The sequence below is a fragment of the Brachyhypopomus gauderio genome, chromosome 15, assembly GCF_052324685.1.
Source record: "Brachyhypopomus gauderio isolate BG-103 chromosome 15, BGAUD_0.2, whole genome shotgun sequence".
Lineage (NCBI taxonomy): Eukaryota > Metazoa > Chordata > Actinopteri > Gymnotiformes > Hypopomidae > Brachyhypopomus > Brachyhypopomus gauderio.
Genome location: NC_135225.1, coordinates 19,768,124 through 19,781,120, shown reverse-complemented (window position 1 = coordinate 19,781,120; position 12,997 = coordinate 19,768,124). Strand labels below are relative to the sequence as shown.

General features: G+C 49.8%; 1 protein-coding gene across 1 annotated transcript in view; it reads left to right on the top strand.

The window, feature by feature from the left end:
• micu1 (mitochondrial calcium uptake 1) overlaps positions 1-12,997 on the top strand; it is a 48,167-nt gene that overhangs the window by 33,045 nt on the left and 2,125 nt on the right. Inside the window, 5 exon segments of the mRNA XM_076975416.1 lie at positions 1,155-1,269; positions 2,023-2,105; positions 2,673-2,873; positions 6,338-6,475; positions 12,365-12,473. Of these exon segments, the coding sequence (XP_076831531.1) occupies positions 1,155-1,269; positions 2,023-2,105; positions 2,673-2,873; positions 6,338-6,475; positions 12,365-12,473 (646 nt within the window).

Genomic DNA, 12,997 nt, shown 5'->3' with positions numbered 1-12,997 from the left:
CCTCCGTCAGCTAGTATTACTGCACCAGCTGGCTGTCTCCCCAATGCCAAAACCTTTGGAGACCCACAATAAAAATAACCTGCGCTCTCCTCGTCTCTTACATGTGACACACACACATACACACACACACACACACACACACACACACACACACACACACACACACGCATGCAGTAGTTAGCCTTGCACACAGGCGTACGCTGCACCTAAGTCCTTGCTTCAAGCCTACCTTGAACACCCACATGTAGAATACAGGTTTCTGGGGAAATCTCATGTTCCTGCATCTTCTGCATAGTGACAATAACATCTGCACGGGTGCCTATTTGCTATCGCCTTGTAGTGTGCTTAATAACCCCCCTTGAAGTGTGTGTGTGTGTGTGTGTGTATGTGTGCGCGCGCATGTGTACGACCTGTGTGAGTAGGTGTGCTCTAGGACTCTTGTGTGCCTGTGTGTTAAACGCTGAGCGTGTGTTGTGGTAAGCACGGTTCTCCCAGTATTCCCAGTAATGGTGAGCTTGTGTTTTGTGTAACCCCTTCTCTCTCCCCCACTCCACACACTGGTCGGACCGGAAGCAGACAGAGGTAACAGACACACAGTCTCAGCCCAGACTGTACTCTAGCATGCAGTGTGTGTGTGTGTGTGTGTGTGTGTGTGTGTGTGTGCGCGTGTGTGTGTGTGTGTGTTGTGCGGGATTCTTGTCAGTGTGCGATAGCTGTGCGTCACTTTGTGTGTGAAAAGTGAACAAGGCCAAACCTGTTCACTCGAGTGTGATGTAAAAACCCACCTTGGTCACATAGCGTCTATGTGACTCAGGTTTAAGGTCTTAGTATCTCAGTATGTACTGCACTAGGTATCTGTTTATAACATCCACACCGTATACTGTTGTGGTGTCTCACATTCATCCAGCGTACAGCGACGTGTGTGTTAATAATGTGTGTGTTCTCTTTGCATTCCCTCTTCCGTCTGCCGTGTCTCACTCTGAGTATGTAGCACTTGCATGGTTGGTGTACGTGGTGTTAGCATGCTAGCGCCTGCTCGTCTGAGCCCCGTTCGGCTGCTACTGTACCGCTAACTCCTGAAGTGCTCCACCTGGTGGGCAGAAATGGAAGCGCTGACACGGTCTCTCCTATCCCCCCTCTCCTGGGATCAACAGAAGATCTCTCAGGAGCGGGAGAAGTTTGCAGACGAGGACAGCATCTTCTACACCCTGGGCGAATGCGGCCTCATCTCCTTCTCCGACTACATATTCCTGACGACCGTCCTTTCCAGTGAGTGTGTGTGTGTGTGTGTGTGTGTGTGTTTGTGCCTGTGTGTGTGTGTTATGTTGTTCTGTGTCTTGTCACCATCAACAAATTCCAAACGGGCAAAGTGATAAAGGAGCGTCTTGGCCGCACAGCCCGGCGTGTCCCGAACGGCGCCGTTCGGGACGCTCGCTGTACTGAAAGTCATTTTTCATTTTTAGGACATGTTTAGAAATACAGCTGGAACAGGAAGTGCCTGGACACTGAGGGCCTGCCCGTGGCCACTCGAGGAGAAGGAGCAGGTTTATGTCCAATCTCTGTCCACCCCAGTCCTGTGAACTCTCAAACATTCAGCACCTCTCCACGTAGAGGTGGTTCCTGGAAAAACGGGGATGGGCGTACCTGAACTATGCACTTCGGGGAGGCGGGGCTTCATAAACAGACCACGCCCCACATAATTTGAGGCTGTGGATCAGAGTGTGACGGACAGCTCAGGAGGGAATGCAGGGTCTGCAGATCCTTGGTTCTCCGTGGTCTTAATGCCAGAGTCATTAGTGTGACCGGAGTGAAGGGCCCCCTCCCTCAGTGGCACACCCCCCCCCAGGTCCCGCCATGACAGCTCGCCTTCCTGCTTAGGCCGGAGGGAGTTGGTCAGAGGCCTGATTAGCATCGTTCAATTTGTGCAACGCCAGCCAAGTCTTTCTGGGTTCTCTGTAAATGGCCAAATTCCCCAGCGGTTCCTGCAGGAGCACTGACACCAGCTACGCTGTTTCTCTGCAGCACCTCAGAGGAACTTCGAGATCGCCTTCAAGATGTTCGACCTGAACGGGGACGGGGAGGTGGACCTGGAGGAGTTTGAGCAGGTAGGAGAGCGCGCGCGCACACAGACACACACACACACACACACACACACACACACACACACACACACACACACACACACACACACACACACACACACACACACATCATCAGTAACCTTGAAGATGTTGATGGGGAAGCAGGGGTGTGTATTTGGGACACTCCCGTCAGCCTGTGTCTACCAGAGCTTCACCAGATCGGCGCTCCGGTGTGAGTACAGTAGTGTACTGGGGCATCCCCCCCCCCCCCCCCTACACTTTGGAACCGGGCCAGCCATGTAATGATTTATTCAATGAGAACATAGCAGCACCCTCCAGAGTTTAATTTGATAAATCAGCCTCTCTGTCTCCCTGTGTGTGTGTGTGTGTGTGTGTGTGTGTGTGTGTGTGTGTGTGTATATATGTGTGTGTGTGTGTGTGTGTGTGTGTGTGTGTGTGTGTGTGTGTGTATGTGTGTGTGTGTGTGTGTGTGTGTGTGTGTGTGTATATATGTGTGTGTGTGTGTGTGTGTGTGTGTGTGTGTGTGTGTGTGTGTGTGTGTGTGTGTATATATGTGTGTCCGTCCCCCAGGTCCAGAGCATCATCCGTTCTCAGACGAGTATGGGTATGCGTCACAGAGACCGCTCCACTACAGGCAACACCCTGCGTAACAACGCCTGCAGCTCCGCCCTCACCACCTACTTCTTCGGCGCCGACCTGAAGGGCAAGCTCACCATCGGCAGCTTCCTGGAGTTCCAGCGCAAACTGCAGCACGACGTGCTCAAGCTGGAGGTACCAGCCCGGCCCTGCCGCTCACCACCCGCCGCCCACCACCCGCTGCTCACGACCCCGCCGCTTTCCTCCGCTAATTTGGGATGGTGGAAAAACTCCAAAAATAAAAAAATCATCAGCGTATTACGTGTTACGCTGGAGAGCGTCCGTTATTCAGGCGAGCCTGCTGCACCCAAACTTCCCGCTGCACTCGCGTCCTCTAAGAGCATGACCCTGTCCACGCCGCACTGCCGTGAGACATGAGACTTGGCCCATACTGAGACATATACAGCTGAGACTTGGCCCGAGGTGAGACATATACAGCTGAGACTTGGCCCGTAGTGAGACATATACAGCTGAGACTTGGCCCGTAGTGAGACATATACAGCTGACACTTGTCCCGTAGTGAGACATATACAGCTGAGACTTGGCCCGTAGTGAGACGTATACAGCTGAGACTTGGCCCGTAGCGAGACATGTACAGCTGAGACTGTAGTGAGACTTGGGCTGTAGTGAGACATATACAGCTGAGACTGTAGTGAGACTTGGCCCGTAGTGAGACATAAACAGCTGAGACTTGGCCCGTAGTGAGACATATACAGCTGAGACTTGGCCTGTAGTGAGACATATACAGCTGAGACTTGGCCCGTAGTGAGACATATACAGCTGAGACTTGGCCCGTAGTGAGACATATACAGCTGAGACTTGGCCCGTAGTGAGACATATACAGCTGAGACTTGGCCCGTAGTGAGACATATACAACTGAGACTTGGCCCGTAGTGAGACATATACAGCTGAGACTTGGCCCGTAGTGAGACGTATACAGCTGAGACTTGGCCCGTAGTGAGACATGTACAGCTGAGACTGTAGTGAGACTTGGGCTGTAGTGAGACATATACAGCTGAGACTGTAGTGAGACTTGGCCCGTAGTGAGACATATACAGCTGAGACTTGGCCCGTAGTGAGACATATACAGCTGAGACTTGGCCTGTAGTGAGACATATACAGCTGAGACTTGGCCCATAGTGAGACGTTTACAGCTGAGACTTGGTCCGTAGTGAGACATGTACAGCTGAGACTTGGCCCGTAGTGAGACGTTTACAGCTGAGACTTGGCCCGTAGTGAGACATGTACAGCTGAGACTAGTGAGACTTGGGCTGTAGTGAGACGTATACAGTTGAGACTGTAGTGAGACTTGGCCCGTAGTGAGACATATACAGCTGAGACTTGGCCCGTAGTGAGACATATACAGCTGAGACTTGGCCCGTACTGAGACATATACAGCTGAGACTTGGCCCGTAGTGAGACATATACAGCTCAGACTGTAGTGAGACTTGGGCTGTAGTGAGATGTATACAGCTGAGACTGTAGTGAGACTTGGCCCGTAGTGAGACATATACAGCTGAGACTGTAGTGAGACTTGGGCTGTAGTGAGACGTATACAGCTGATACTGTAGTGAGGCTTGGACAGACTTGGACTCCAGAAGAAGTAACACCACCATGTTATGGACAACTAATTTCACTCACTTTCCCTCTTAACTCTTTGGGGAACCAGTGGGTTGGGGTTGTGTGGTTGGTTGGGCAGAGCGAGGGGAGGGGAGGGGAGGGGTTAACTAGACTGAGAGGGCAGGTCCACTGGTGTCGGGCAGCTGCCGGGCAACGAGCCAGGGTGATGGGTTGCCCCGGACGACTCCACCCACACACTCAGCATGTACTACAGTTTCAGGCAGCCTCTGTCACTCCTCGTCTCCTTGTCTCTCACTCCCTCCCTCTCTCTCTCCCTCACTCCCTCCCTCTCTCCCCCCCTCCCTCCCTAACATAATGCTGTGACAGCAGGTCTTGCTACAATCTCCATTTTTTTCTCCTCTTTATCCTCTCTCTCTCCCTCTCTCTCTCTCTCCCCCCCTCTCACTCTGATGTCTGTGGTAAGTGCACATATGGGCTGGCGCAGGTCCCTGCTTCATCACAGTCCCAGGGGAGGAGCGTGGCTGTGTGTGGCAGCACAGAGAGGGAGAGTGTGTGTGTGGCAGCACAGGGAGGGAGAGTGTGTGTGTGGCAGCACAGAGAGGGAGAGTGTGTGTGTGGCAGCACAGAGAGGGAGAGTGTGTGTGTGGCAGCACAGGGAGGGAGAGTGTGTGTGTGGCAGCACAGAGAGGGAGAGTGTGTGTGTGGCAGCACAGGGAGGGAGAGTGTGTGTGTGGCAGCACAGAGAGGGAGAGTGTGTGTGTGGCAGCACAGGGAGGGAGAGTGTGTGTGTGGCAGCACAGGGAGGGAGTGTGTGTGTGTGGCAGCACAGAGAGGGAGAGTGTGTGTGTGGCAGCACAGAGAGGGAGTGTGTGTGTGTGGCAGCACAGGGAGGGAGAGTGTGTGTGTGGCAGCACAGAGAGGGAGTGTGTGTGTGTGGCAGCACAGGGAGGGAGAGTGTGTGTGTGGCAGCACAGGGAGGGAGAGTGTGTGTGTGGCAGCACAGAGAGGGAGAATGTGTGTGTGGCAGCACAGAGAGGGAGAATGTGTGTGTGGCAGCACAGGGAGGGAGAGTGTGTGTGTGGCAGCACAGAGAGGGAGTGTGTGTGTGTGGCAGCACAGAGAGGGAGAGTGTGTGTGTGGCAGCACAGGGAGGGAGAGTGTGTGTGTGTGGCAGCACAGGGAGGGAGAGTGTGTGTGTGTGGCAGCACAGAGAGGGAGAGTGTGTGTGGCAGCACAGGGAGGGAGAGAGTGTGTGTGTGGCAGCACAGGGAGGGAGAGTGTGTGTGGCAGCACAGGGAGGGAGAGTGTGTGTGGCAGCACAGGGAGGGAGAGTGTGTGTGTGTGGCAGCACAGAGAGGGAGAGTGTGTGTGGCAGCACAGAGAGGGAGAGTGTGTGTGGCAGCACAGGGAGGGAGAGTGTGTGTGTGTGGCAGCACAGAGAGGGAGTGTGTGTGTGTGGCAGCACAGGGAGGGAGAGTGTGTGTGTGTGGCAGCACAGAGAGGGAGTGTGTGTGTGTGGCAGCACAGGGAGGGAGAGTGTGTGTGTGTGGCAGCACAGGGAGGGAGAGTGTGTGTGTGTGGCAGCACAGGGAGGGAGAGTGTGTGTGTGTGGCAGCACAGAGAGGGAGTGTGTGTGTGTGGCAGCACAGGGAGGGAGAGTGTGTGTGTGTGGCAGCACAGGGAGGGAGAGTGTGTGTGTGTGGCAGCACAGGGAGGGAGAGTGTGTGTGTGGCAGCACAGAGAGGGAGTGTGTGTGTGTGGCAGCACAGGGAGGAAGAGTGTGTGTGTGTGTGTGTGATTAGCAGCAGATGTGAACCAGTCCAGGCCTTATTTTGGTCTGACGTCCCCGTGCAACTACGATACACCACACTTTCACACAATATGGGGAAGGGTTAGTTGAGCACAGGTTTAAACACAAACGTACTTGTGTGTATTTCTGTGTGTGTGTGTGTGTGTGTGTGTGTGTGTGTGTGTGTGTGTGTGTGTGTGTGTGTTTGTGTGCGCGCGCGCACGGGCAGTTTGAGAGGAACGACCCCGTGGACGGCAGGATCTCGGAGCGGCAGTTTGGGGGCATGCTTCTGGCATACAGTGGCGTCCAATCCCGCAAACTCAAACAGATGCAGAAAGGCTTGAAGAAGATGTTCAAAGATGCGCAGGTAAGCCCTGACACGTCCCAGCAGGCACATCTAGGCAGTGTCTGTTCGTGTACGTCTCTCTCTGTGTCAACTGGCGGAAAAAGGAGTGAGAACAGATAATAGAGCCGTGGCCGTGAGAGACGTAGCAGGATGTCGGGCAGAGCCGTGTGACTACCGGAGCATTCCCCTCCACCGCGGGACTGTGGCGGGACTATGGCGGGACCGCCTTACTGACATGTTCCTACTCTCCGACTCATTTACCATGAATTGGATTCAGATTCAAATTCCTCGCTGGAGTTCTGACTGACGCTTTGCGGAGTAGTCGAGTAGTCGCGTCCTGGCCCGTCTGCGAGCCGCGCCGTTCGAGCGCTTCCCAGAGGAACCGGAGTGAACGGATCTCGGCGAGCGTTTGTGTTTCGCTTTGCAAATTTAGTTCAAAGATGCTAAAAGAACCCTGTTTGAAAGCCACCTCGGTCCCTCTCTGGTTACATTACCGACGGAGCCGTGTGGAGTCAGCTCCGTCAGGCCGCCGTGCGTGTCCAGGCCCTACGCCTCCTCCTGCGTCTCCTCATAAATAAAGGAAACGGAGAGGGCTCCCCAGTTCCAGCCCGGTGCTTCTGCAGAACCCTCCAGGAGTTCTGCTTGTCTCCACACTTCTGCTGGGCACCGCCTGGTCCACGCTAACGGAGCGTCGCTCCCTCATTCGCTAAGCCAACTCCAGCGTGTTGCCAGGCCTTTTGAAATCGAGGATTCATTTTCTTTCATCATAAACAACAGGATAAAAGTCATAACTTTGAGTCAGAAAGCTTCATCATGGGAACCTCTACACGTCAACCCTGGAAGCGGGTGATTCCTTCATTTGGAGATGCAGCTCTGAGGATAAATCAAGCCCGAACCTTTATGGCTATAAAGGTGATGGAGATGAGGTGTGAAAGAAGGCTGCCTGACTTTCATTCTGAACAGCTGCTTTGAGAGAGCAGCACTTTTAATTCTGGCCTCTTTTCCCAATGACTGTGATCAATTAACCACAAAAAAAGAAATAGTGTGGCTACCAGCTGCCAGTTAAATATCTTTACATTGTCTGGGACATTGTTTGTAACTACTGTGCTGTTATCTCTACAAGCCTTTATCTTTTTTGGGAATGGAGACCAGGGAGGATCATATTTGTCATTTCTAATAATGGTTAATAAATATACCACTCCAGGGACGTTAGATATAACGCATTGAGCACCAAGTGGCCTAATTCAACAATCGAAAGTATTTTCACATTGGAAAAGCACATACTGCATTTCTATTACAAACTCATTTGGGTATTGGTGATCAAATTCGACTTTGTACACCCTGGCTAAGGAGCGTATTTCATTCAAAATTCAATTCTAAATCTACAGGTGTAGCAGTGTTGGTTCTTAAGAAGGTTCCTTTCACTTCATAGCAGGTCGTATCTGACCTACAAAGACGATGCATCATGGTGTCAAGGACCTTATCCTGATTTGGAGTAATACTAGTACACAGTTATATACTAGTACACAGTTATATACTAGTACATACTAGTACACAGTTATATACTAGTACACAGTTATATACTAGTAAACAGCCTCAAATTGGGATGATGTTAATTTCCGGATTGAATGCTATTCTGTTCTTCATAAATAATTTCTCATTGCCTGTGTTTTGGAGGGGATTTAAACCATGTAATGTATCCCAAATCAGACCACTCCAGTTCTAAGACTATCCCTACTTCCATGTCTAAAAATATATCCACATTTTAAAATTACATAGATGTGTAGTTTTTTTTTTTTTTATGTCTGGAAGCAAAATAATATTCTTTTATCTCATGCACGTCATTCATATCCCAGAATAGTCTTTTTGTTTTTGTTTTTTGACAAGACTGCCCTTTCATATGTCACAAACGTTAACTAGAGCCATTGTATTATGACATCACGCCACTCTTTTTATTGAGCGCTCTTTTCCTGAAGTCACCCTTTTCCTTTAGCGCTAATGTCTCATCAGACCAAATGTCCACTGACATTTGTGGTAAAATCAGCTGGCTCCTTTTAAAAACAAACAAGTCTGACACTTTCTCCTTCACTCCGGTGGGACACATTGAGAGCAGCCATTTCTTATTTGGCTAATGCTTACAAAAACCATGAACTCATGAGTGATTTAGGGTGCTAACTCTCTTTTGTCTACTTGTATCCAAAAGGCTGAACCCCTCTGGCACTCTTGATAGAACCCTGTGACACTTTTGATACAACCCTGTTGCACTTCCTGTGAACTTGAAGAAAAGTCGAGGTTGTTCTGATGTCATCAGATTAAATGCCACCGTTCATCAAAGATCATTCCCAAAACCCTGGATGCATTCCAAAATGTATAATCAGTAATGTAATAATAATACGTTTAGCAGTTACCACTCTAAAGTGTATATACAACAGAAGCACCCTGTGGTCCATCTGTATCTTCATTGAAAGGCTCGTCTTAAAGCTCCTGCTTTCTGTCCTCGTTCCAGCCAGCACATTGCGAGCTTCTCATTGGGCTCCTCGGGTAGGAACCTCCCATCTGTGTTTTCATTGGATAAAGCCAACGACACCTCAAGGAGGCTCAGCAGTGAGATTTGGCATCAGCTAGACTCGCCCCACTCTAAGCCCCCTTTTAAACCAAGCCACACCCCTTAAGGACTATGCACTAACAAACACAGCTCCACCTTTTACCTGCTGTGCTACTAACAACCATCCCGTACCCAGCCCCCGTCCCGTACCCAGCCCCAGGTCGTACCCAGCCCATCCCGTACCCGGCCCCAGGTCGTACCCAGCCCCAGATTGTACCCGGCCCCATCCCGTACCCGGCCCCATCCCATACCCGGCCCCATCCCGTACCCAGCCCCCGTCCCGTACCCGGCCCCAGGTCGTACCCAGCCCCAGATTGTACCCGGCCCCATCCCGTACCCGGCCCCATCCCGTGCCCGGCCCCAGGTCGTACCCAGCCCCCGTCCCGTACGCGGCCCCAGGTCGTTCCCGGCCCCAGATTGTACCCGGCCCCATCCCGTACCCGGCCCCATCCCGTACCCGGCCCCGTCCCGTACCTGGCCCCGTCCCGTACCCGGCCCCATCCCGTACCTGGCCCCAGGTCGTACCCGGCCCCATTGGCACCATTACTGCATGCTCAGTGCCAGCAGTCCAACATGGACTTTACCTACAGACATTCTCCATTGCAGCAGATCCATCCTGGTCTCCATAGTGACCACCTGAGAGGAGTGAGTGTAGGGTGTGCTCTGAGAGGAGTGAGTGTAGGGTGTGCTCTGAGAGGAGTGAGTGTAGGGTGTGCTGTAGGGGAGGGATTCTAAGACACTTTGAGAGAGAGAAGTGGAATTTTCATACTCTGGTCCAGATGGATACCCAGTGGACTTTCAGAAATGTCTCAGTAAAGTTGTCGCCACCACATTTGGAAGTGTTTGAAGACTTTGCATCTAGAAGATCTCCACCTCAAACACTGACCTCTAAATCTCTTTCACTTCTGGTAAAAACAGGCAGAAAAAAATACCTTTTAATTTATATCAAAACTTTTAAATCCTGATAGAATTATTTTGCCGAAAGTACCAGCAAGTCGTCTAGAACATGCTTTAACAAAGGTAATCTCAAAAGACCAAACTGGCTTTATGAAAAATCGTCAGTCTTTATCTCTAACTTCATACACTCTGACTCACCTTCACACACTGGATATAGATATTAGTGTAGATGCAGAGAATGCATCTATGATTATGCGTAGAATGCGTAGAAATTCAGTTTTGATTAAAAGTTCATCTATATGTTTTCATAGTTTTACAACCATCTTCATCTTAAAACCATTATTATATTATAAACCCAGCTTCATGTACACCATGTTGCCAAAAGTATTTGTTCAACTCCCTTGAAGTGACGTCCCATTCCTAATCCATAAGGTTCATTATGAAGTTGGTCCACCTTTTGCAGCTAGAACAGCTTCAACTCTTCTGGGAATACTGTCCATAAGGTTTAGTGGTTATGGGGATTTTTGACCATTCTTCCAGAAGTGCATTTGTGAGGTCACATACTGATGTTGGATGAGAAGGCCTGGCTCTCAGTCTCCTCTCTAATTCATCCCAAAGGTCTTCTATTAGGTTGAGGTCAGGACTCTGTGCAGACCAGTCAAGTTCATCCACACCAGACGTTGCTTTATGCACTGGTGCAGTCATAGCTCCAAGCTGTTCCCACAAAGTTGGGAGTAAGGAATTGTCCAAAATGTCTTGGTATGCTGAAGCATTCAGAGTTCCTTTCACTGGAACTAAGGGGCCAAGCCCAGCTCCTGAACACCAACCCCACACCATAATCCCCCCTCCACCAAACTTTACACTTGACACAATGCAGTCAGACAAGTACCGTTACCTATTGCTTCTTCTCACTGAGAACTTTCTCACCTTGCTGGCAAAAATACAGTCCTATCTTACAGAATCTTAGATGGAACGTTTTTCTATCCTCGGCAGGTAGACTTTAGTGAATCAAAACGAATGTTCCACCCTACTTTCATACTCTAGATCCATCCCTGTTTTCTAACAAATTCCTTCTTTCATTCAGTAGATGAACTTATTTCACCCTTTATTTGGAAGGCCTGAAGACGGAAGATTAGGTTGATTCAGAGGTGGTTTAATGATCTGTTCCTGGGCAGCACATCACCTAAATCTCCAGTCCTAGTTGGACCCTCCAGATGAATAGTGGAGTAGATGTAAATGTCATTGTCGTCTCTCCGAGCCCTCATCTGCTCTCCAATTCCACTGTGCAGCAGCTTTGAGAATCGTAATCCCGTTGGGTCTTGTATACTCTCTCTTTATTCCTCTATTTATTCCAATGCAGTGCTCTTTGTATACACCATACTGTTGACTGTCGAGATGTCATTTGGCTTTCTGCTGTTGAACAACTTCCACTAACTTCCCGATCAATCTTCTCATTTCTTAAGTGTTCCCATTTCCCCTATTTACCTACCAAGTCAAAGCTTGGGGGGGGTTTTTTTAAAGATATTCTAATTTTGGCTAGAATGTCAGGGATCTATACTCAAATTATTACAATGGACTGTACCACTCCGTTAATTAAATTAGGCTGGGAGAAGGTTTGAAGGGAGAGTGTTTTAGCATGTATTAATTTCTCCACTTCATTTTCCTGCTTAGGACTGATAAAACCCAGAACATGCAGTATTCATGCACACAGTGTACGGATTCCACAAGAGTGTGACAGATGTGCAGAGTCTCCAGCGAACCCTGACCCATATTATTTGGACTGGTCCCAAACTAACTGGGTTCTGGCTGTATTTTTTGAAGCACTCTCCAAAATTCTAGGACTTCAGTTACAGTCATCAGCAAACATGGCCGCATTTGGCATCCCCAGCAGTGCCGATCTGTTTTCGTCTAAACAATTAGACGTTATCCTTCACTTCACAGTCCTTCACATTGTACTGGACATGTCCTGATGCATCCTGAATCTCATTTTTACAGTTACAGAACATTACAATCACTGTTTGGAGATTGGTGTTGAAGTTTTATAATACCTAGTACGCTCTTGTTTCATGTTCGGTCAGTCGGGCTAGTTACATACACAGAGATGCAGCCTTGCACCTCTACACTGGATGTACATCATATAATTAGATCACTTTTTTTCCCCAAGTGCATTGACTGAGATTTCGTGATAATTCGCATGATAATAATTGGTCATTCGGCATAGTATGACGTAATGTTGGCTAGGACAACTAATTGACTTCTAATTGAAACATTTGGCTTTGTTGGATTGATTTTTTTCTTTGATGCATTCTTGATGCATTCTTCGTTATTTCCAATAATGAAAATTGAACCACACCCTCCTTATTACTTTTCTCCCCTCACCCTCTCTCATTTCTCCCTCTCTGGTTCAGGGCATCACCTTCGAAGAAGTGGAGAACTTCTTCACGTTTCTGAAGAACGTGAACGACGTGGACACAGCCCTGAGCTTCTACCACATGGCAGGAGCCTCCATAGACAAAGGTACCCTGCCCTGGCTAACCCAGACCTGGCTAACCCAGCCTTGAGTAACCCAGCCCTGGCTAACTCAGCCCTGGCTAACTCAGCCCTGGTCACCCAGCCTCAGGGAGCCAACCCGGGCTACCTGGCCCCACCTCTCCACCATCACCCAACTACACCCATCTTTCCTTTATCCTGTGGGCCACTGGCTTGACAAGCCCCCACACCCCACACTGGAGTTCCTGAATGTACCCCCATTATCACTTTGCACTGTTTCTGTCTCATAAGATGACCGGTGCATAAAATGTATACTAAAAGTAACCCCCCACCCATCTAATGCTCCATCACCATTATCGTCCAGACTGCCCCATACTCTGTTATTTCCAGGTACGACTACTGCTCTTTACTCAGACTGCACTGTGGGCCAAGTCAGTTTTGCCCAGCACTCTAAAGCGCTCTTGACTATAAGAGTATGGAGGTTCTGAATCAGAGCTGGTCTAGCAATGGGACCCAGGAGGCGCACACAAGTATCTCGGGTGGCTTGTGTA